At 30.9% G+C, this 25,956-nt stretch overlaps 1 protein-coding gene and 1 pseudogene across 1 annotated transcript; both read right to left on the reverse strand.

Annotated features, from left to right (window-relative positions):
• Nucleotides 1-1,761: 1,761 nt before the first annotated feature.
• On the reverse strand, nucleotides 1,762-5,288 carry LOC123909359 (annotated as a pseudogene).
• A 17,219-nt stretch (nucleotides 5,289-22,507) lies between these two features.
• Nucleotides 22,508-25,761, reverse strand: LOC123905156 (probable cyclic nucleotide-gated ion channel 16). Its single transcript, XM_045954790.1, has 6 exons — nucleotides 25,306-25,761; nucleotides 24,567-24,779; nucleotides 24,147-24,460; nucleotides 23,925-24,036; nucleotides 23,491-23,727; nucleotides 22,508-23,236 (listed from the first exon to the last, which is right to left on the reverse strand). The coding sequence occupies exons 1-6, from the start codon at nucleotides 25,759-25,761 to the stop codon at nucleotides 22,508-22,510; spliced, it is 2,061 nt and encodes a 686-aa protein (XP_045810746.1).
• Between the last annotated feature and the right edge of the window lie 195 nt (nucleotides 25,762-25,956).

Genomic DNA, 25,956 nt, shown 5'->3' on the forward strand with positions numbered 1-25,956 from the left:
CAGTTAAAATTTACCCCGTATATTTTTTGAAATTTTTATTAGTAAGAACATGTGTCACATATGATAATTATTTTGAATTTTTATCAGTGAAAATTTATCCCGTATATGATAGTTAAAATTTATATATGAGTTAGAATTAACCCCGTGTAAAATAGTTTTTTTTGAAATTTTTATTAGTAAAAACTTGTGTCACATATGATAATTATTTTGAATTTATTATCAGTTAAAATTTATACCGTATATGATAGTTAAAATTTATATATTAGAATTAACCCCGTGTAAAATAGATTTTTTTTAAATTTTTATTAGTTAGAACTTGTCTCACATATGATAATTATTTGAAATTTTTGTCGGTGATAATTTGTCATGTATATGATAGTTAAAATTTATATATTAGTTAAAATTTATCCCGTGTAAAATAGTTTTTTTGAAATTTTTATTAGTAAGAACATGTCACACATATAATAATTATTTTAAAAATTTTATCGGTGATAATTTGTCCCATATATGATGGTTAAAATTTATATTAGTAAGAATGATCAGTTTTAAAAAATATTTTACATACTGATTTTTTTTTACGGACTATATTTGTAAATAAAAAAATATCGACTTTTTTTTCATATATCCAATGTCATTTTTGTTTTGCCAAAAATCCAAAATTCAAACCAATATTTTTTTGATCCATGCCCAAAATACTTGACGTAGCTCAAACCTCTTATCATTAGTCTATCTCAAACCCTAAATTTATTCTCTTTTCCTCTTCCATTTTATGAACAGCCGCTCCTTCCTTTCATTTTTCCAACTTCTTTCAATATTTTATCATAAACTCACATCTTTCAATTTGGTTTTTTTAGATTTATTTTATAAAGTACAATTTTAATGAATAAATTTCTTTGGATGTGTTTATAACTACTATTTTTGTGTTTTCTTGGGTTAATTTGATTTATTTATTTTGGTTCTGGTATATTTTTTATTCAAAAAATTTTGTATATCATTTATGTTTACTGTTTGGATGTTAATTTGAAAAAGAATTATGAAAGTTTTTTTTGCATACCCCATGATCTTGATGTAATTTGGCTGTGATGAAGTTCTTCATGTTGTTGTTTGTTAGATAGAAAAAAATATCTTTAAATTACATAATCAAACTATTAGAAAAAAATGTAGTTTAACATGAACAGAGAAAGAAAGAATGAATACAGAGAAAGAAGATGTGAGGAAAGAGGAAATGATATGAAAATTTGTGTAGAAGATATAATAGAATTTTGAATAAGTGAAGAGAGGGAAAAAATGAATTTGAAATTTGGTGTCATACATTGGGAACCAAAATTGGAAGAAGAAAAAATAGTCAAACCAATGATGTCACTGTCACATTGTTTATTTGTAACTTGAAGGGTCTTTTTCATGTGATTGGCTTAGATGGCTTGGTTCAATCTCAATGATACATTTCCTTTCTACTCACAAAATGTCATATGGCTTAGATGGCTTAGATCAATCTCAATGATACATTTCCTTTCTATTCACAAAATGTCATATGACTTAGATGGCTTGGTTAGTAGTAGTGTACTTTTAGTTTAGTTATCAATTTTTTGGAGACCAATTACCCTTACTTTGAACACATAGTAGCATTTTAAGTAAGGGCAATTGAGAGTTTTCCAGAACAATCAACTTTCTTATATAGATTAGATAAATATCAGTATTGTGTCAGACCGAAACACGGCTAACGTAAAGAATGTCATGCTTATAGATCTTTAGAGACTAAAATGATAAACAAATGCATTATAACCATACACATTTAGAAGTCCATGTCATTCAATAAATTATTACAGCTAACCAAGAACAAGCTAGTTTTTTGCATCCAAAATATCTTAAGAAACTCCATAGTTAAGGGATTAAAACAAAAACAAAGAGTACGAGCACAACAACAAATGACTGTTCATTTGTAGCTCAAGTCTCCAACACAAACATATATCTACACCATGGAAAGAGAAAGAAAGGATAACAGCATCACTTCTCTGAGCCCTTCAAGGGCACTTCCTTGAAGTCATGTGAAGCATGATCAATGAGCAGAATGAGGGACAGTGTTGATTGCGCGGTGTGCGTGACCAGCACAAGCGCAATGAACAGAAGTCAAGTTGAGGCAACCACTCATGATGAGTGAATGTCTCCCTGAGCATGTGTGGAGGGCGGGGGATGAGTCGCAAACCGCCTGAACAGCTGAAGGAGTGAGTGCAGTGCATTGGCTAATGTTCAAAGTCCTTAAGCCATCCTCATCGTTTCCTCCTTTCACAGATCCCCACATCCTGTTTTTTACTTTGCTTTGTGCCAAGGAATACATTGCATTGTCTGTGATGTTCTTGCAGAAATACAGTCCAAGGGACCTCAGGTGAGGGCATCTGTTTGCCAAAGCAATCACACTATCATCTGCAATCAAAGCCAAATTTCATTCATGATTAAGACATAACAATAAAAGCATACAAACCAAGTAGAAAAAAAAGTACCGAAAAAATATCTGAACTGAATAGTTCGGTTCAGTTTAACAGTTTGGTCCAGTTTTTCGTTTTTTAAAACAGTCCTAATATTCGATCTGGTTCAGATATTGGTTTGGTTTTATACTTTTATGATAACAATCCTAATTATCAGTTAATAATATCAATTTGGATTAGTTTGGATAACAAATAATAAATTTGGTTCAAAAAAGTACATTTCAGTTTACAGTAAAGGTAGTTCCGGTTCAGTACTGGAGAAGAACCGGAGCAATGAACCTTTATAACAGTTCGGTTTGTTTTTACTTTCGGAACCAAACTATGAACAATCATACTCGTATCTGTGTTTCAGAGCAAAAACTAACATTTTCCAAATTAAATATTGGTAAAATACCTGTTATATGGACACAGCCACACAAGTCAACTGTTCTTAGATCAGGACATCCATCAGCTAAGCTCATCACTCCAACATCACTAATTGTATCACACCATCCAAGGTTCAAAGACTGTAACTGATTGCAGTAGTGTCCAATAGCCTATTGTTCATTCAGTTATGACTCATGAGGGTTATAATTCAAATCCATCATAGTTTTAATATGATTGTGAAAAATGCCGATAAGTATACCATAATAATACCTGAAGTGCAGTATCCGAGGCTGCTCTAACACATCCACAAAGATTAAGAACTTTCAGTTTTCTACAGAAACCAGCAAGGTAGGCGAGAGCATCGTCACTAAATGCTGAGCATCCACTGATGTTTAGTTTTGTGAGATCACGACAACCATGAGCTATAGCATACAGTGAACGATCGGTGAGCTTGAAACTTTTGCTGAGGTCAAGAATCTGTAGGTCATGACAGAAATTTGCAATAGTCCCAACAGCATTATCGTCTAGCTGTGGCTTGTCTTGACGAAGGATTAGTGTTTGCAATTTTGCAAATTTTGGAACAAGAGATAGGACCAAGTTGTTCATGTTCTTGTTACACCTGAAGAGAGGAATTACATAATTCTGTTAATGCTACATCCAATGAACTCACAACAAGTATTCTTCAAAATCAGTTTTATGAAGATTTCTAAGAAAAATGCAAAAGATTGAGAAAAAAATGGATTTTAAGAAATTAAATTCATAATTGAAACCTGCAAACTATGATCTCTATGAAACATTACAACTTCAACAAACTTAAATTTTTTAATGAACAACATAATTAGCCCTGTTTGAATAAACAACATAATTAAACATTTCTGCTCATGTATAAGCTGTTTTTATAACAGAAGGTAAAATAAAGTCAAATAGTTTAGAACTTATGAAAACAAAATGAGCTGAAAACAACTTATTAACATGGCATAAGCGCAAACAAAAAAAAATGTCTGGTTAAAGGCCCTTGTTTAACCAAATATTATACCACATGCATTTTCTGATTCTCATCAGAAAATACCAGCTTATTATTTTTGGTACATAGACGAAATGACAAATCCACTAATTCTCATAAGAAAATACCAGCTTATTTTTTTGGGTACATAAGAAAATACCAGCTTATTTTTTTTGGGTACATAGACGAAATGACAAAGCAATCATATGCCATCATAAACTTACACACATAAGTGAAGAGTCGGGGTTCAAACACCGGTCATGGGTCCGGACTAACAATTTCGGCTTTTTTTTTTTTGCCAGCTGAGCTAGGACTATTTTGAATGCTTAACAATATTTTAGTTACACACTAGTTAATGAATGAATTGAAAAAAAAAAAACATGAACCTAGATCAGGAATTAAACAGAAAACAACATACCAACAAAACTTCACTTCAATAGAATCATCAATTGGAGAAAAACAATTACACAAACATATATGGCCTTTAAGAGAGAAAAACATATATACCAAGAGAGTGATAACCGAGCAAGACCAAAGTAAATAGAATCTCTCCATCCACGACAAACTCCAGAAGCTCTAATCACTGTCTTATCATCCACAAGAGACAGAATTTGCATCAAAAGCTCAACAGGAATATCCTTCCATTCAGTAATCATACCAACTTTCATGTTCCCTCCATTCCCACCACCAGCAACCATCATAAGATTCTCAAAGCACAAATTCAAATCCTCAGTTTTTAGATTATCCTTTCCAACCATTTCAGTTTCACCTCAATAAAAATCATCAATTTTCCTAGCTGTCAAAAATAAAGATAACTACTAATTAGCCATAGCAAAATTCCAAAACTTTTGCTTTCAGAAATTAGCTAAACGATAATCAATCTATTGATGATTAATGAAATAATCACCACAAACCAAAGAACACGATGTGACCGAGCAATTTGCATGAAAGCAACATGTGGATAATTACAATACTTCAAAAAAAATTAAAAATTTCACACATTAGTTAAATACCCATCACAGGTTTATGAGAATTATGATCAAAAGAACACTTTTTTTAAAAATCACAAAACAGAAATCGTAAGTGGGCAAGGAAGAATCCTGAAGAAATTCATCTGGGCCAAATAAAAATCAAAACTTTATTTAATTTTTCTGGTTAAATAATCAGGGCATGCATGATGATGATGATGATGATGATGACATGAAATAATTAATTGAAAAAATATAAAATAAAACAAAATTAAGGAAGTGATAAATACTTACCAGTATAAAAGATAGGGTCTTGCTAAAGCCAAAAGTTTTGGGAATTTGTAATAGAGAAGCGTGTTTATGCTTCTCTGAAATTGAAGTTGTGAAGAAAAAGAAGACTAAATAGGGTGAACTCTGTGAAAAGAGGGGAAAGATGGGAAGAAACGTTACCCTGCCACGTGTACATGTGATGAATTGTGAATTGACAGGTTAACTGGGTCCCAAGTAAAGTATTCTACTTTGATTAGTATGGAGATTAGCACCCAAAAAGAGGGAAAAGAAAATGAAAATGAGGGAAATAAAGCAAACCTATTTTTGTTTCTTATGTTAGGGTTAGGGGTGTAAATATCAATAGTCTCTTTGTCCCGTGATATAAGATATATTTTGAATAATTTCAAAATGCATTATTAGTATGTTTTATTTAGATTATATTTTTCTAAAAATATATAAATGTAAATATTATTATATAAAATCTTGTTTGATTTGTTTTGATGAATATTTTTAAAATATCAAATTTCTATAATTTTTATTAATAGATAATTAAAAATATTTGTAATCAAAATTATGTATTGACATATGTGCAGTATGTTAAGTCTCACATCGGTTGCGAGATGACCTGGACAAGTGCTTATAAGCAAGTGACAGTCCTTACCTTAAAAACCGGTTTTGTAATGATGAGTTAGGCTCAATACTCAATTCTAAGACAGTAGTCAATGAGTTCTTATATTTTGGAATGGATGAAGTATTAGGATTATGATAAATTAATTTTCCAATAACTTTCTGCGACTTTTTTTTTATACAGACTCCGACCTAATTGTCTCCAACCTTATTTAAGTAAAAGTAGGTGAATAAAAATTTATGTATTTATATAAAAAAAATATTAAATATGCGATTTTTTGTTTATAATTAAGGCCATATGAGGTTTTTTCTAACATAATTATTATTTTTGTTAATATCTCTATTAGTTTGCTAAATTTATATGTAATTGATCAAAGAGATTGTGTTAGAAAATATGTAGGTAGCCTTTCATCTTTTAAGTTTTAGTAAATTATTGGTGGTTGTAGTTGATATACACCGGTACTGCATAGAGAATGGACTTATAATAAATGATTAAAAAAATTCAAAAAAAAAATTAAATGATTAAACTAATTAATTAGTTTAATTTGTAGCATTTTATAACGTTATCGATTGATAATTTTTTGTCAAATAATTTAGCTATCAAAATTTTGTGATTCTTGAGGGTCATGTTAAGATATTCTAATATAAAAACTCAATATTTATTGATACAAAAAATTTAATGTTTTAAAAATTAAAATACACAAATTAACATTTAATAATTTTTATTTTTCCTTGCTTAAAATGTGCGTTAAGGACATATGTTAACGTTCTCCGATAGAAGGTCTTGTTAAATAAAAAGAAAATGATGTGTGTAGAAGTTTCTAGTTGTTCAAAATCGAAACCGCTTAATAAAGAAAGAAAAAAAATGTTGGGATTCTTGTGCTGAGCATCAAAAGATTCAAACAAAAACAAGTGGGTTGCATGCTGTAAAGCATTTGGTTGAGTTTGATTTTGGTTTTTGTGCCTTTAATGAGTATCTTCTTAACTAGTAGTAGTACTTCCTCCGTCCCAAAATATAAGAACTAATTTGACTACTGTACGTATGTCAACGCACAATTTTGATCATTGATATTTTTAATTCTCTATTAGTAAAAATTATAAAAACTTAATATTTTGAAAATACTCATCAAAACAAATCAAACAAGATCTTCTATATTAATATTTAAATTTATATACTATTAAAAAAATATGATCAAAACAAGATAAGTAAATAATGTTATTTAGTCAAAATGACTCTTATAAAATGGGACCAAAGGAATAAGTGAATAGTGTCATTTATCCCACAAATCAAATCACAAATCATTGAGATGCTACGATTATGAGTCTTGCCAATGCCATCATCATTAGCTCTAATTAACCACTTCTTTAACCGGATATGGATAAAAGTCACATCATACAGCAACATTTACAATTATAACGTATTTTTTTAAAAGTATATAAATGTAAATATTACTATATAAGATCTTGTTTGATTTATTTTGACGAGTATTTTCAAAATATCAAATTTCTATAATTTTTACTAATGCACAATTAAAGATATTCGTAATCAAAGTTATGAATTGATGTGCGTATAGTGATCAACTAGTTCTTATATTTTGGAACGGAGGGAGTATGTTGGATATAGTTCTAAACTTAGGAGTTAGGATTGCATGCTCCTGAATATTCATGCAGTTTTATATGATAATTAATGTATATCGTTAATTTGAAATTGGATGATTTAAATTACTCTACGGTAAAATAATCTCAACTGTTAATTTAGGTCAGATGATTGAGAGTTGTAGTTATGGTTGAAAATTCAATTCATATTTTATAGTTAGTTTATGAGCAATTAGATGTTTCACCTCTACTAGCATGAGTCTTATAGAGTGCGTTTGATCTCCTACAAACAAAAAAAAAGAGGTTGGATATGAAAAAATTTGTTGTAGTGTGTTTGATTTTAAAATTATTTTTGGTATTGGACAAATATATAGGGGCCAAGGGATATGACAAAAACTGAAATTCTTGTTCCCCACAGAACCATGAGAACACTTTTTGTTTTATGCACAAGTTGTTTAAAATACCAAAATAACTTTTTGTCTACAAAACATCATAGAACACAAAGTTTGTTCAATAACTTAAATGTTTATTCTATGATGTTTAGTCTTGTTTGTCCAGTATTGTTGTATCCAGTACTTTATATTTTGTAGATCAAATTGACTCATAATATCAAAGATTCATCGTTTAGTATTTTCCATTTTTATATGGTCAATAATAAAACTAATTGTATGCATGAGGTCCTAGATATTTTTTTTTGAAGAGGCCAAAATGAATTTTATATATATATATATATATATATATATATATATATATATATATATATATATATATATATATATATATATATATATATATATATATATATATATATATATATATATATATATATATATATATATATATATATATATATTAAAACACAAAACATGTTTTCCCTCCTAAACTTCCATAATAGTCCGCCTAAATCTTCAGCCCATATTTTTCTAATTAATTAATAACTAATTAATTGACAATATTAACACCTTGCAAAATTTCAAATTTCAATATTACAATTAATTCCGTCTAAACTTCTTCTCATATCTTCTACTTCATATCTCTCATACACATTCATTCCCCTTTTGTAGTATTTTTTATATTTTTGATACATTGTAGTATTTTTTTAATGGCAAATAATTAATATTCCCCCTTTGTAGTATTAATCTTTCCAATACAATTAATAGCCACCTTTTAGATCCCATGAAACAAATCGATATTTTCCAGTTCTTTTAAAAAAAAAAAATTCTAATTTTTTTTTTAAAGTTAAATATATTTTTCATCCTTATAAAATTAGTAAATTTTAGTTTTTCTCCCTATAAAACAAAATCATATGTTTTCATCCTCTAAATTTATTTTTTTTGGTGCATTTTAATTTTTAGTTTCTAATCACCAAATTTATGTTCATCTTAATGTCAATGTTTTGACCTTTTTTATTCAAGATATGTCAATATATTATATTAAACATATATAATTTCATACTATGTTCAAAAATATATAAAAAATATGTCAAAATTTTATCCATTAGAAATTATTTTAAAGATGAAAACAAATTATTTCTTTTTTTTTTTGTAAGAACAACGATCAAAATTTGTTAATTTTATATGGATGAAAAATTTATTTATCCTTTTCTTCTATTAATAATGATTGGATTTTCTACCATTGGGTTAACTTATATATTGTACATAAGAATGCTTATACCCGGAATACTTTTTAATTTAAACCATTTTTTAACTAATATGTTTAAGAAGATGTTGTTAATTATGAGTAGTACTCCCTCCGTCCTAAAATATAAGGAAAAAAAATTGTCGTAAATTATAAAAGAAAAACACAAATATTTATATTTTTCAGGATTTCTTTTTACTTATTCTCATGAAATTAAATCCAAACTACTTTTAATTTACTCTCTATCTCTTATCTTTTCCATGATCAATAACCAATAAAAATTGTTTTCTGGTAATTTGGAACGGTTGGAGTATTTGTATATATTTTAACCTTATAAGTTATGAATATGAAATTTGACTTTTGCCAATTTTTTTATTTAAGTTTTGAAATATAAATCCAGAGTTCTCCAATAATTGATTGGACCCTTCTTTAAATTTATATTACATCAATTTATTCTATCAATTTTAATAAATGAATATAATTATTTTTAGTAAAAAATAATAAGCATTTCATCGTAAATAAGCGTTTCAAATTTTGATAATTATTCTAATAAAAAACATTAATCAAGATCATTATTATTGTTATTTATACAGTGAAATATGATTATGCATAATGTACCCAAAAAAATGATTATCCATAATTTACCCGTGCATCGCACGGGTGGAATGACTAGTATATATATATATATATATATATATATATATATAGGATGGATCCGTTGACTCTAGGAGTAAGTCTCCATTGACTTACTCCGCTTAATAACTCGATATCGGCATTATATTTCTTTAATCCAACCGTTGAATTCAAAGATCTTATTGAGTAGATCAACTCCACAAATTTTTATAAAAATTCACAAAATGTAGTTATGTATTCAGACTATTGAAGTTCAACGATTTTTTTAAAAGTTTGTCGTACGTTCAATTGAAGTTGTCAAAAAAAGTATTAAACGGTTTTGAATTTTTATAAAAATTTGTGAAGTTGATCTACTAAATGAGATATTTGAATTCAACGGTTAGATTGAAGAAATATAATGCCGATATCGAGTTATTAAGCGGAGTAAGTCAATGGAGACTTACTCCTGGAGTCAATGGATCCCTCCTCATATATATATATATATATATATATATATATATATATATATATATATAAGAGAAACGATAAGTGATTTCCTCAGCACAAGGTGTACCAATAGAAACCACAAAGGTTTACAAAAACATCAATGAAATACAATCAATCGAAACTCATACATAACAATGGAGTCGACCACTAACCATGAAAATTTGAGACTAAAGCAACATTTATCGACTTTAACCACCAATAAAAAAACAATTTGGCGTTGTCCAATATTTGATGCAAAGAAAAAACCATATTCCTGAACAAACTGTGATTTCTGCCATGCCACATAATCCAATCACATTGTCAATATCGTAAAAAATATATATAATTGATAGATATCATATTACATTGAATGCATCTTAATTAGTGATATACTATAAGTATTTTTTTTGTGAAAATAAATAAATAAATGACTTTCTTTTATGCAACTGGTGGACAATTCTTGACCCTCATTTCTTTATTTCGTCCAAAACTAGTGCTTCTTTATAATTTCGTCCAAAACTAGTGCATGATGTAGGGTCACATCATCCATAAAAGTTACATGGTGTGGGTGGGATCAGCTCCATGCTCATGATGATCAAGTCACATATGAAATGAAAGCATATATGAAATGAATGAAATGCTACTCGCTCCCCCTTTAATATAAGTTCCCATCGGAGTTTTTCACATATATTAAGAAAAATTAATAGTGTAATATATGTGTACTTTTTGGTATTACAATTACTAAACTGTCTTTGGTGAAAAGATGTATTTATAGTTGACTTTTCGGATTTCGATGTAAAGTAAGGTTATGTTTGGAAAAATAATAATAAATATGTTTAGGAAATTGTAAAAGGGCTTATATTTAGGGACAAATTTTATCCTTGAAAAAGTACTTATAATTAGGGACGGAGAGAGTAAAATGCTTGGCCTAGCTAACACTCTTAGAAGCAAGAGTTGAGTTTAATTCAACTTTATAAAATTGATTTAGTGTATATGATTCTATTTAGTGTGTATGCAATATATATACACACAAAGTCAAGGATCAATACAAAAAGGGTCATGTTATCTTGTGCTCTAAGGGCACATGTTAAGCTACCTAAAAATAGAAATATATAGCATTTAATGATACAAAAAATTTAATGCTTAGACAATTAAATACAACACAAGTTCAATAAATATTTTCCACATTTATCTTCTTAACATGTGCCTTAAGAGCACAAGTTAACATTCTCCATACAAAAATAGTTTACAATGATTAACTACTTCGTTCCAATATATAAAATACTTTTATAAAATTTTGTTGTTTCATTAATTATAAGACTCTTTTCTAAGTAAGATACATTAATTAAGTTTTACAAAAATGCCCCTAATTAAATGAAGAGAAGTAAAAGATTAATATTTCTCTTTCTTACTAATACAAGATTAATTTTAGAAAGAGAAAAATATATTATTAACAAATTTAATGGAAAAACTATTTTTCTTAATCCTTATACTTTTGTGAAAGAGATTTTTTTATTAGAAAGATATAGTAACAAACTTAGACTAACTAACTTGATTACTTGTACTACAAGTAATCCTACTATATAAGTCATGAATGAGCTAGCACTACAAGAATACTTCAATTTACCGACAGATTTAAATTTCACTTATCGGCGGTTTTGGTCCTCAATAATTTGTTTGAAACTTTTTGGATCTGCTTTTGGGGTTGAACAACTTTTTACAAAGGTTGAATTTTTATGATTTTGGGAAGAAATAATCGTGACCCAAATGGAGAATTTGAACTGGTATAAACAAATTTCTAACAGTGGAAAATTTGGGAGGAGGCTTTCACCTGGAGAGTACAAAAGAGTAGTCTCTTGGTCTAAGGTGTCTCCTGGAGCTGCAAAATAAAGGTTGAAGAAGATGAATGGAGTCCTGAATGTCTTAGTTGTTTATTGAATCTAATTAAATTTGCTTCTGGAAGACATAGTAGAATCTATAGAGGTGTTTATGTTGGGAATTGCCTTGAAAACGTGGAAAAACAGCAAAAGCTATTGTTTTGGTGTCCCGGGCGAAATTCTGGTGCCCCGGGCGAAATTGTGCAGCAGAAAAGGGACAAGATTCTGTTTTCGTGCCTCAGGCGAAAAAACTGGTGCCTCAGGCGAAAATTTTCGCCCCAGGCGAAAAAAGTGGTGCCTCGGGCGAAAACTGCACAGTAATATATATATGTCACGTTTTGGCAGCCGTAAGTGAGAGAAAATGTGAGGTTTTTAGGGTTTCTTCATCCAACATCAATCTAGGATCAAAAGGGGTTCCTTTTGGGTATATTCTAGGGTTGGGAAAGTGTTTCTAACACCTTGTAATCACTTATCATTGAAATCTCTTGGTCACGGGAAGAGATTTGGGAAAAGGGTAGAATTAGGGTTGAAGTCTAATTCTTGCAACTCTTTTGTAGTGAATCTTTGTAATCAAGAAGGAAGTTTGATAGTGGATTGGAGGGTCTCTCTCTCCCCCAGAGTAGGTCGGTTTTGACTGAACTGGGTAAACAATGTTCATCGTGTTCTTTATCGCTTTCATAGTTTATTGTTGATTTATTGATTATTGCTCATCCATTTTGATTTGGTTGCTTCAATTTATTTGTCCCACACATCAAAAGTATTATTGGTGTGGTTTTAAAGAATTCACAACAATTGGCGCCCACCGTGGGGCAAAGGGTTAATTGGATTAAGTACCATGGATTCAAAATGGGTTATCGAGGGACTTTCCGGAAACAATTGGGAATTATGGAAAGTGAAGATGGGATCAAGAGCAATTTTAAGGTTCAGGATGATGGATAAACACATAGCGTGTTGTTATCCGGTTCATCGGAGGTAAAAAGCTAATGGAGATTGCGATGAAGATCAGCCTGGAGAGGCGGTGGTAATAATACTCAACATCGGCCTGGAGAGGCGGTGGAATAATACTCAACATCAGCCTGGAGAGGCGGTGGTAAGAATACTCAGTTACAAGGTGGAAGACATAGTGGATATACCGGTTTAAGGCTTTGGTGGAGGAATCTCGGTTTGAGGTGGAGGTACACCAAAGTGGTATGGCTATGAAGACCTTGTGTGGAAGCAACGGTGATCAAGCTTGGTAACTTGCTAGACTGTTGGAGGTAGTTGGACACAAGGAGAGTTTGAGGTTGCAGCTTGTGAAACCACCTAAAAATTCCAAGGTTGGTTGGAGGCAAGCATATCTTCAAGAGTACGGAAAGCTACAGTCCGGGGTTTGAAGAGGGTATGGTTTAGCTTGTGTATTGTCCTAAAAATCCAAGGGCAATTGGAGGCAAGCATTTTTCGGGAGTACGGAGAGGTAGACTCCGGGGGCCGAAGAGAGTGTGGTGTAAACAAGTGGAGAGAGCAGCACGGTGGTTGATGGGAAGTTGACATCACCATTGTTTTAAAGGCAAGGTGGAGATTGTTGGGAATTGCCTTGAAAACGTGGAAAAACAGCAAAAGCTGTTGTTTTGGTGTCCCGGGCGAAATTCTGGTGCCCCGGGCGAAATTGTGCAGCAGAAAAGGGACAAGATTCTGTTTTCGTGCCTCAGGCGAAAAAACTGGTGCCTCAGGCGAAAATTTTCGCCCCAGGCGAAAAAAGTGGTGCCTCGGGCGAAAACTGCACAGTAATATATATATGTCACGTTTTGGCAGGCGTAAGTGAGAGAAAATGTGAGGTTTTTAGGGTTTCTTCATCCAACATCAATCTAGGATCAAAAGGGGTTCCTTTTGGGTATATTCTAGGGTTGGGGAAGTGTTTCTAACACCTTGTAATCACTTATCATTGAAATCTCTTGGTCACGGGAAGAGATTTGGGAAAAGGGTAGAATTAGGGTTGAAGTCTAATTCTTGCAACTCTTTTGTAGTGAATCTTTGTAATCAAGAAGGAAGTTTGATAGTGGATTGGAGGGTCTCTCTCTCCCCCAGAGTAGGTCGGTTTTGACTGAACTGGGTAAACAATGTTCATCGTGTTCTTTATCGCTTTCATAGTTTATTGTTGATTTATTGATTATTGCTCATCCATTTTGATTTGGTTGCTTCAATTTATATGTCCCACACATCAAAAGTATTATTGGTGTGGTTTTAAAGAATTCACAACAGTTTATAAGCAAAAGGATGTTGCAACCTAAGCTTCTGGATCGGCCTAAAGAAGATGATAATAAATTCTAAACTCATTTGATGATAGCATGTGTAATCATGATCAATAATATTACATCTTAGTTAAAAACTACTAGTTTAATGCCAATAAATTAATATCCTCTCCGGTCATTTTTATAAGGAACACTTTGGAATTTTTATTTGGTCCTTTTTATAAGAAACACTCTTTAAATTTATTTTTTATTAAATACACAATTCCATTTGTACCCTTATTGAATGAAATCAAATTATTCATTCTAATGCTAGTGAATTAATTAGAGAGACACATTCTCCATGTTACTCCAATGTTACTTTTGGAATAAAACATAAAACTTTAAAATTATTAATGAGAAAAATAGCTTCCTTGGTCTATGTGTTTTTTTTTTAAATGTTTCTTATAAAAAGGATCGGAAGGAGTAATAACATTTCATGATTCAAGCTAATGTCCCTTCTTTGACGGCTAGTAGTACCACCTTTTCCTTGTTTAACTCGCCAACTTATTACCATGTGTCAGAGTTAAAAGTTTTTGGTGGTTCAGGCCGTGGATAAGTTTCGACATATACTTTTTGGGGGGTTTTGGCCGTCAATAAACTTACCAATGAGTAATTTATTGGCAGATTTTGGCCGCCAATAAATTTAAAGTTACTGGCGGTTTTTGCTTGTTATAGAGGGTTTTTTTCCCCTAATATATTGCTATTTTCTTGTAGTGTAGCTAGACTCCTTGATTAACACCTCTTTGATTCAATTCTATATATAACAAAATTTTTACTTTTTAGATTAATCATAGAATTGGTGTATCTAGACTATATTATAGTTTAGATACATCTATTTTACGATAAATCTAGAAAATAGAAGTTTTTTTATATATAAGATCGGTAGGAGTAACATAAAATTTAGTTGCTTTGATCTTCTTGGAAGAAAGACCAAACTACTATCTAGTGATATGTGTATTATAAATTTATAACAAATTTTATCTCATTGAGTTTATGACGATAGATTATTGGGCTCATTTGGTGCGCAGAATAAGAGATGTGATAGGATAATTGTATCATATTTTGTCTCAATTCAGTGTTTCGTGCGCCTTCAACATTTTGTTATAATTTTTTTATCATAATTTTTTTAAAAAATATCTAAAAAAAAGCTATTTTATATAGATTTTCATAATTATTTTTTTGAGAGATATATTTTTTTATCGAAAACACTATTTTAATTTATAAAAAAAAAAGGGTAAATAGGGTTTTACCCCCCTGCAAAATAGGAGAATTTTGCATTACCCCCTGTAAAATAAAAAGTTGTGATTCCCCCTTCGTAATATTAAGATTCTTTGTTTTACCCCCCTGAATTGACAACATGGATTTGAAATCTTCATTTTGCTGACATGACAACCATACGTGGCTTTTTTTTTACACATGGCTTTTTTTTTACTATTTTTATTTATTTAATTTTTATTTTACCACATATTGAGCTATGTCATTTAAAAAAAATAAAAAATAAAAAACAAAAAAGGGGAAAAATAAACGGCAAGAAACATCAACAATCTTCACCACTCTCATGGGAAGAACAAACAACAATAACTCATTCTTTCATTCAATTAAAAAAAAAATCAAAACAACAACAAACTTCATCTTCAATCTTAAATTTCATCTCATCAATTCAATCTCAAACCCATAAATCCAAAACCATAAAAAACTCATAAGTTTCTCAAAACATAAAATCTCACAGTTCATTCTCCACCACCAGCCACCACCACCGTCGTCGTCCATCTCTCTTTCCCACCAATTGCATCTCTCTTCCTTGCAGCATCACTCTCACTAATTTCCGCCGATTTTCAGATCTAAATTTTGTTGTTTGTTGATTTTCCAAAAAATTAAAATTAAATCAGAATTAATGATGTTTGGAGAACATGTGTTGTTGTTATTTTTCTTGAACTTGTAATTGCTAACCCAACCCATATCCTTCACCAAGATCATATGAATGAACACGTGAGAGGTAGAGATCAGGAAGGGGAGGGATGAAGGAGTTGATTATGCTAGGGTTGTTGTTGGCGGTGGTGGTGGTGGTGGTGGTTATGAAGGAGGTGGAGGAAGAGTTTGAATTGGAGGAATTGTGGAGATGATGATTTTTTTTTTTCGATTTATTAGGGATTTAAGATGAAAGTTGCTTCCTAAGATTTGATATGAAGGTTGTTTTTTGGAAAAAAAATTTGTGGGATTTGAGATGAAAATTTTTTTATTTTTTTTTATTTTAAATAACAATGATTTGGAATAATTATAATAATAAAAATAAATAAAAATTCTAAGAAAATCCACATATGCATGCCACATCATAAAAAAAAAGATTCCATGTCTAGTTGGCGAATTAGGGGGGTAATTGAATGAATCTTTATATTACAGGGGGTAATCACAAAATTTTTTTTTGCAGGGGGTAATGCAAAATTCGCCTATTTTGCAGGGTGGTAAAACCCTATTTACCCAAAAAAAAAATGAAGTTTAAATATTTTTTTACTATTTTAATTGAATTATCATAAAAATGTAATAAAAAATCGGCTTAACTACACATTTGGTCCCTTACGTTTAAAAAGTATCAATTTGGTCCCTTACGTTTATTTTAGGTTTCAAGTTAGTCCTTTCCGTCAATTTTGTCACATGTGGCAGTCAATTTGCACATGTGGACTGACACGTGGCACTTGGACACACTGACACGTGTACTGTTCAAACGGTGTTAGTGACAAAATTGACGGAAAGGACCAAATTGAAACCTAAAATAAACGTAAGAGACCAAATTGATACGTTTTAAACGTAAGGGACCAAATTGAAACCTAAAATAAACGTAAGAGACCAAATATGTAGTTAAGCCTAAAAAATCCCTCGGGATTTAGTATATCCGTTTTCCACATGTCTTTGTGGTTTGATCAAGGAAAAACATGGACTATGCGAGAGGGAATTCTAATTCTACATATACTATACATTATTGAATCTTGCACTAGTTTGTGTCTCGGTGCATCCCATCCCATCGATGTACCATAAACAATCTTGGAAGGATCTATACCACATGATAGTGGAAAAGATAAAATGTTAGAAATAATTAACTCTTATAAGAGACAATAGTTCTTTTATTATTGTAATGGAGAATAAAATTGAATAAATGCCAAATGCAAATGGAATGTGGAGTAATAATGTTTGGATATTACTAGTTTTAAAATAGAGTGTTGGTCATCACGAGGTTCAGCCAGGGATCATCCATATTGAACTCAAGAACAATTTTACAAGTGAGGTAAACATCACATTTTAACTCAAAACTTTAAGGTGTTAGATTTATGAGTTCTTCCACTTATAAAATATTCAACCTCCACTTTTCTAAACAATGTGAGACTTAACACTTGCCACAACATAGAGAAAAAAAATTATATTTACATGCGTTTTAAGAGTATATTTAAGAAAATTTAAAATAAATTTTTTATATTAAAGAAAATAAATTTTTAATGTTTAAAATATTGAATGCATGATTTTTAAGATAAATTTTTTATTTTTCCGACAATTTTTATATTGTGTTTCTTAATATGTGTCTTTAGAAATGTTAGTATTTTTTTATATAAATAAATTGAATGGAAAAAATTGATCTGAGTAAATATATATTGATCTAAATTAAATGTGGACTAAGTCTAGCATGGGAAAGGCATGTAGGTCTCCCATGGTAGGAAACAAATTTTCACCTTTAGATTACAAAGATCTACCATATACTATAATAAAATGTCCACACCATATTCTATCTTTCATCAAAATTATTTTTTAATTTATATATTATTATTATTAAATTAATTATATGTTATTATTAAATTAATTTTTATATGCCAAAATTGATCTTTCTTTATCTTTCAAAGTTTATATATTGTGTATGCAATTTTTAATCTTTGTCGATATTATTTTCATTTCTTAATCCTTCTTTATTTTATTAGTAATTGTATTTGTTGTTACCTTCATTTTTTATGTATGACCAAATATCAAGAGTAAGGGAAAAATGGAATTCTCCATGTTAATTTATTTTTTATCTTCTCAATTCACTAAATTAACATTTTTATAGTATGTTTGTTGCATATTATTTGAGAGAAAAATCAACATTTTTAATAGTTTTATTTGTGTTTCTTTAGGCTTTGAAACAATTTCTAGTCTAAAAATTTAATTTTACTCATTAGAATAGAAATTAGTTCATTATTTTAATAATTATTGTAAATGAGAGCGAATATTTAAAAAAGTCACTATTAGGAAGTTCGATTCCCTGCAATTGCTATCGGAAAGGGCTGAAACCACTTGATGTCAGAACTGACCACCGAACCATTAGGTGATCCAGTTGGCCAGATACTAGTGGGAAAAATCACTATTATATAGAAAAAAACAAATCAACTTAAAAATGAGATATTAAATTAATAAAATGAGATATTTAATACAACGAGACTTCCTCTTATGTGTGTTTAATCTATCAACCTTCTCTATTTTTAAGTTCGATTTTTAGATTTTTTTTCACCTTTGTTATTGTACATGTACACTTTGACGTGAAATATATTACATTAAAATAAAATTTTGGCATAGAAAAATTAATTTAATAATAACATATAATTAATTTAATAATAATAGTAATATATAAATTTAAAAATAATTTTAATGAAAGAGGATAAAATATGATGTGGACACTTTATTATAGTCTATGGTAGACCTTTGTGATCTAAAGGTGAAAATTTGTTTCCCGCCATGAGAGACCTACATGTATTTCCGATGCTAGACTTGGCCTTAAAGGTGTATTTGGTTCTTAAGTGACACACATTTTTTTGAATCAATTAAGTACCGATCTGAGTAAGTACTGATCTAAATTAAATGTGTATTTGGTTCCTGTTCCAGATATATATCAAAATAATCTCAGATCGCTTGGTAATCGAGGCTACATATGGTTATATACAACGCTCACACTTTTCAAACCACTGAGACATCTTTTCTACGAACAACAAAACTGTGACGGATAAACCCTAAAGCGGACAATCTCTCGGAGATGTGGACTTGAGGCTGGATCGGAACATTGAAACTGTCTATGGAAAACGAACCCGCTCATGCTTGTGGGTCGACACCCTTTAGCCCCTACTAAGGGCTACTGTTCCGGATACACCAAAATAGTCTCACATCGCTTGGTAATCGAGACTATATGAGTAATTTACATACAACATTCATATCTTTCAAACCACCAAGACTACGGGTAAAGACAAAACCGTGACAAGTTAACCCCGAAGCAAACAATCGTCTTCCTTGTCATATATTATTAGTAAAAAAAATGTTTTGTTTGCAAAGCATTTTTTTTTTCTAATTATAACTTTTATATATTTTGCCTTAAATGAAGACATACTTTGATGTAGTATACGTCGGATCATTATTTTTGTTTCTCAATTGCTTAAGTTACAGCTATGATACGTTTGGCTGGAAATGCGTACGTCCTAGTCTTATGTACTCTTTGCTTCCGTTTCGAAGCAATTGAACGTGTGGCTGGCAGCTTACATTAATCGCACAAATCCACTTGGAAACATTCTCATATATCACATGTTTTTCACGCATACTAAGAAAACTTGCAATGTAATTAATGTGTATTGTTTAGATGTTACAATTATTAAATTGTCCTTGATGAAAAGATATATTTTTGTAGTTGACATTACAGATTCCAATGCAAAGTAAGGTTATGTTTGAAAAAGTAATAATAAATGTGTCTAAGAAATTAAAAATGGGCTTATATTTAGGGACAATTTTATGTTTGAAAGAGTGTTTATAATTAGGGACGGAGAGAGTATTTGATAACTAGATATATGAACCTCATACATGATTTGTCTTATGTGTACCGAATGCATTATTAATAATACCAGACCCTTACTTGTGCGATGCACGGGTGTAATGTGTTGTTTTATTATAATTGGAGGAATTGAAACAATGAATATTATTAAAATAATAAAATAGAGAATCCGAGATTCAAACTCCAATCATAGCATGGTTGAAGTATTTTCGCTTAATTAGTTTACAGATAAAAATATCAAATTTATAATTAATTAGAGCAACTAGTTTTATAAATCTATAAATAGGGGATTTGATGAACTCCTCCATAGTCATTCTTTGTGTCTGCATTAAATCATCGGCTAACGAAACAACAACGAGATCGATAATCTGACTCATGCCTTGAATTATTTGGAGTTAGTATAGAAGATCACTTAATTGACAAAAAAATGAAAATTAAAATGACACATTTAAATGATGCATAGATAATAGATAATTATGTCGGTTTAGAATTACCATAGGAATGCTAATTTGAATTACTCCTCACAAAAAACCTATGGATTCGTAAAAGAGGATGAATCATATGAACAGAGAAATAACACAAATTAATGTGAAGTATTTAGTTTTGAAATAAAAAATCCATGGGTGTATTCATCACAAAAATACCAAAACCATTAAAAGAAAGAGATTAAAACAAAAATTATGAAGAAGAAGAAGAAGAATGATGGTCACCCATCATCTGCAAAAAGGAAATATTACAAAACAATGGTAACAAATAATCACATAATTTAGACAAATAAAAAGAAGCATAAAAGTTGCATGAATGAAGGTAATTGAATGAAAAGTTGCATAAAAGTTGCGAAAACACTTCAACCATGGCATAATAGAATGATTTAATTGGATGTATTGGATGACATGGCTAAATGAAAAAATTTGATTGGTTTAAGTGGATTAGGGTTTAGATAAACATTAAGATAACTATCTAGGAATATATATAGATTAGAGGTGTACCAAAATATCAACAAAATATTAATAAATTGATCCAAATGGTAAGAGTCTTAGTCCTTTAAGTATATGGTCAGGTCAGACGTTCGATTTTAATCATTTCTTTAATTGAAGGTAAGTGTGGGACTATAATTGTGATGTCTCGCTCGCGTTATAACAAAAAATTTGGGGTTTGAACGCAAATATCACTGTGATGCATTCATAAGCCATTAAGCTTAAGCCCTTTCAATGGAATTGAATTAGATGTTAATATCTTAACAACTGGTATAGATATAGATGCATTAAGTAAGAAGTTGTTCTGTCCAGATTAGCTTTCTACGAACTTAATAAGAATGTGATGGATTTCCTATTTTATTTAACAACTTTTTTCTTGAATATTGAATGTGATTCCTGCAAGCATGATTTATAGCATATTTGGTTGTACGGTGCATTTAGGGAACCTTTGGCCGTGAAAAAGAAAAGCTAGTAATAGTTCGTATAAGTTTAATTCAGTTAGTAGGGATATCGCATATAGGAGCCGACATTTGAACCCCTGTGACACTTCACTTAAGTTAGTAGGATATCGCATATATTATGCTCAGTTAGTAGGGACACTTCACTTATTTACCCCTGTAAAATTTATAGTCATTAGAGTAGACTACTAATCAAAAAAAAAAAAACTTATAGTGTTTTCTGCCTTGCCGTGATTTCCACCGTGATTCTAAACCTATTTGTCGCCCATCGAAACATATGCTTCGTACGAATTTGGAGCTGACAATCTAAAAGAGAAAATAAATGAATAATAATCATGTGTTTTTTTTTTTGACTAAAAATAAATGATATCCATTCATTCTAAAAATTTTGATATCTAAATCTCAATCATCCAATCTGATCATGCTTATAGATTATGCTGCATAACATCTGATCTAAAGTTAATCACTCAATCATGGTTGTGCGACCATTTCATAAGTGATCCACTATGAACCCGGTGCTCAAATCATTAGAATTTTTTTTGATAATTAAATCATTAGAAATTTTAATGATGGATAATATATAGTACTCTTTAGAAATAAAAGTTGATGAGTATTTTCATCTTTACTGCTAAAACAGTGGCATGATTGACATCCGTTCAATACGAATTATATCATTATCTCTATCGTAAAAATAAAGATGATCATTATCTTATACTTTCAAACAACAACGTATTGTTAAAATTTGTAATATTTTTAAATACAATAGACTACTTGTGAAGTGTCCCATATTAAAATTTACCTCTATTTCTATCCATCCCATTGCATGTTATGAAATTTTTAATTGGAAAATTCTAATATGGCCACTTCTACAACATCAATATCAATAACTTGATCTTAATTTTGTCAAAAAAAAAAACTTGATCTTAATTACATGTAGTATAACTTTGAAAAACTACTGAACTAAAAATTATACCTTTTGTACAACTAGTTAGATACAAATTAAGCTTTTATCTCAAGTCTTAATTGGGTCATCATGAGACTTGAACTAATTAATCTTCGTGAAATGTTGAGAAATCAGGCTCTGTTGGCTTAAACATCTTAGGCATCTTCAAACTGCTACTATCAGGAATTATTGCAACCTTTTTAACTGCTCCTTTCCTAGTGTTAGCAGCAAATTTTGAAGCCAAAAATGTAGCCCCAAAATTTTGTCCATGGCTAGCACTATCCTCTTCCATTCCCATGGAACTTTCTCCTCCACCACTCTCATCATAAAGCAAGTTCTCTTTTTCCAACAACTCCATTGCCAATTGTCGCTTGCGGTGACGCCTCCACGCCGCTTGTATAAAAGAAGCCCCCCAAGCTCTCCACTGATGAGAATAGTATCTGAAAGCATGTTGAAGTTTCTTGCTATGAAGGCGCTTAAATTGGCTCGACACAAATTTGAGATCTTCTGCTCTAAGTGCAAATGCTTCAACTTCAGTTATTGACTTTACAGTTCTTGTAGAAGATGGAAGGCTAAGACTAGATGCTGGCATTAAAGCCCATGTTAGCAATTCTTCGCCACAAAAATCGCCCGGTTTTAGTGTGATTGAATTGTAGAATCCTGTTCTACCACCATCTGTTGTAGAACTTTCTATACTTCCTCTGATGATAAAAAGCATCTCTCTAACTGGATCACCTTCTCTAACTATATATGAGTCTTTCGTGTTCAATGATGAAACTAGCCGTTCGCATATAGCATCTAGAAGTTGATCATCCATTTGCCCGAAAAAAGGTACCTGAACATGACAACAATTATTAATTTGATGTAAAAGTTAGTTACACTAGTTAGTCGTTCGCATCGGCTATATAAGTCTCATTGTACCCCTTGACGCAATTAACATTCTCGATATCAAGACTAGTAGCAGTATTCTTGTGAAGATTAAAGATATCAATGTATAATTGTGGTTACTTGCTTCACAAGTTAATAGTTAGCTTAACTGTTTTTTAAGATGAATATATACACATTTTGAACTAATAACAAGAGACATACTCGGCGAACAATATCAAGACAGAGATGCCTTTGAATCTGGCGGCGAAGGTCAACAGGCAAGGATTTCAAAATGGCTTCTTCGTCAACACCTCTAGTGGCAAGCCATTTGTACTGAACAAAGCGACGAACGCGTTCCTGCAGTTCTGGAGGAAGTTGACGATGATTCATCCATTCTTCTGTATCTTTTTGCCTAAGTCTCCACTCTTCAAGTCTTGCGGTCGAAGATTGCAGATAATTCTTTAATTTTATGTAAATATCAAATCAAGAAACATTGTTAATATTTTATCAGAAAAGACTACAGGCTCTGCTTGGTAAAAAAGAAATAGTGGATAGCTGATAAACTAGCTTATAGCGAATGACTTATAAGCTAACTTTTAGCTTATATCGAATAAGCTAGCTGATTGAATTTGTAGTGTTTGGTAAAATTACAATACCTGCATGTTACCAATGAGATGTGCAAACAGAATAAGTCCTGCTATGCAAATGAAACTACAAAATAATGTTTCACCACTATAAGTACTAGTTTGAATGTTTTGTCCATAGGAACTGCACATTATCAAACACATAGTTTAGAATAAGTTATGAGGTGATTCTTCAAATAATTTAAGGAAATCAAATATAAGCAAAATAGGTAAAAACATGAGAGTAGAATAAACCTTAGATTTTTCAAACCCCACCAAAGGCAGTAAAAATATTTTTGTATGAATTTTGAGGAAGAAACATGATCAGTAAAAGCATCAGCAAACATTCCAAACTGAAATATGTTTTTATCATTGAGTGCATCACAATTAGTTAGGACTCGAGTTCGTCGAAACCAAGCTTGTCTTGCTTGGTTAGTAAGAGAAGTACAATCAAGAAAATCAGGATTACAAGTAGGAGAATGTGTTCTATTCATTTCCTTCTTGCACATTATTCTCCAACATTCATATTGTCTTTGAATAGAAGTCACATACCATGTTGCTCCTAAAACCTGCACTGACAAACATAATAAATCACAAAACACAAGTTAATTATTATCATAAACATTATAGTAATTAAATTTTGTTAATTTGGTTTTGAAACTATTGATTAATTACATGGCTGGCGAGCATGTAGAAACCGAGATTGTATAATGCTCCTGCCAAAGCAGTTTTTGCTATAAGCCCGCTAGTCTTCAAGATTCGGCGTTGTAAAGGAAAAATCTGAAACAATCTAGGAATGTACTGAATGAGAACGATTAGCGACAATGTGTGGTTTACATGAGCTGCCGTTGAATTTTTTGTAGCCGGAACTATAAACCAAATAACGATCTGAAAATGAAGGTTGCAGACAAAATAAATCATATGTAATAATATTACTGTCATGCAACTAATTTAAGGTTAAAGGTTATTGCTCCTCAATAACTAAACGAGTGAATATGCAAATTAGCCTTCCAAATTGTAAACATCATATTCAAATATATCTCAAATTTTTGAATCGACAAAAATGTTGCCGAAATTTTAAAATGTCATTCACAATAGTAACTTCGTTAATTTTTCGTTAGAGATTATGTACCAAACGAGTCACATTGCATACATCGATGTAGTATCAATGCAGAGGGACCGCAATGCAATTAATGTGTCACATCATAACTTCTAACGATAGAAACTGAGTGATTATTTTGAAAGATAATTTACAATTTCAAGAATGTATTTGCAATTTGCGACAGTCTTGAACTCTTTTGATAGAGGTGCTAACAAATTTAAGGACTAACTGGTCAATTTACTTATAAGTAAACACAACAAATTGTAAATCATAATTAACATGTATTATTTTGACGATTTTCCCCGAACTAACCTGAGGTAAAGGAAGGGTGGCGAGAAGATCAATAACAAAATCATGCTTGAGATATCTCCGGGCAATCTCAGTCGGATCACTAATAAGTTCTTTCCGACCATAAACATGAGAGGTAGGAGAATTGAACGCGGTACGAAACTTAAGAACCACATGAAACAAGAAGAATAGATCAGCCACGGTACGCAAGAACGTGACAACCACACCGAGAACCAAATCCGTCTGCATACAAGCTTTGTCTCCGGTAATCGGAATATAGAAATAAAGAGGATCCAAAAAAAGAGCAAATAGACATGCATAGAGGAATGTAAGGTTCCATTGTGCAATGAACTTTGAACGTGGATGAAGTATTTGGTACCACCATGGTACTTTCTTACGAAGAGAAAATGATTTTGGAAAACGGTTACGAAAATGAGATGAAGATGATGCTGCAAATTGTTGTAAATCTGATCTATTCATCATAATTTTTTTATTTTTTTTTTAATTATTTTGTTGATTACTATACCTACATGTCTATAATCACCGGAAAATGTGCAATTTCACCTCAATGTTCATGGTTGCTGCAAAATTCATGGAGACCAAAGAGAGAGAAAGTAAAGGATTCCAAAAGATTGAGAACACTATAGCTTCTGGTTCAACGTTAAATTAGGAATG

Source organism: Trifolium pratense, linkage group LG2 (genome assembly GCF_020283565.1).
Source record: "Trifolium pratense cultivar HEN17-A07 linkage group LG2, ARS_RC_1.1, whole genome shotgun sequence".
NCBI classification, from domain to species: Eukaryota; Viridiplantae; Streptophyta; class Magnoliopsida; order Fabales; family Fabaceae; genus Trifolium; species Trifolium pratense.

Bases quoted from the DNA above. Each gene is read 5' to 3' on its own strand.
- LOC123905156 (XM_045954790.1), bottom strand. From the start codon at position 25,761: ATGAATAGATCAGATTTACAACAATTTGCAGCATCATCTTCATCTCAT. The intron at 24,461-24,566 runs GTAATTAATCAA...TTGTCAGTGCAG, and splicing joins TCTACATGCTCGCCAGCCAT to GTTTTAGGAGCAACATGGTA. The intron at 24,037-24,146 runs GTTTATTCTACT...GATAATGTGCAG, and splicing joins TGGGGTTTGAAAAATCTAAG to TTCCTATGGACAAAACATTC.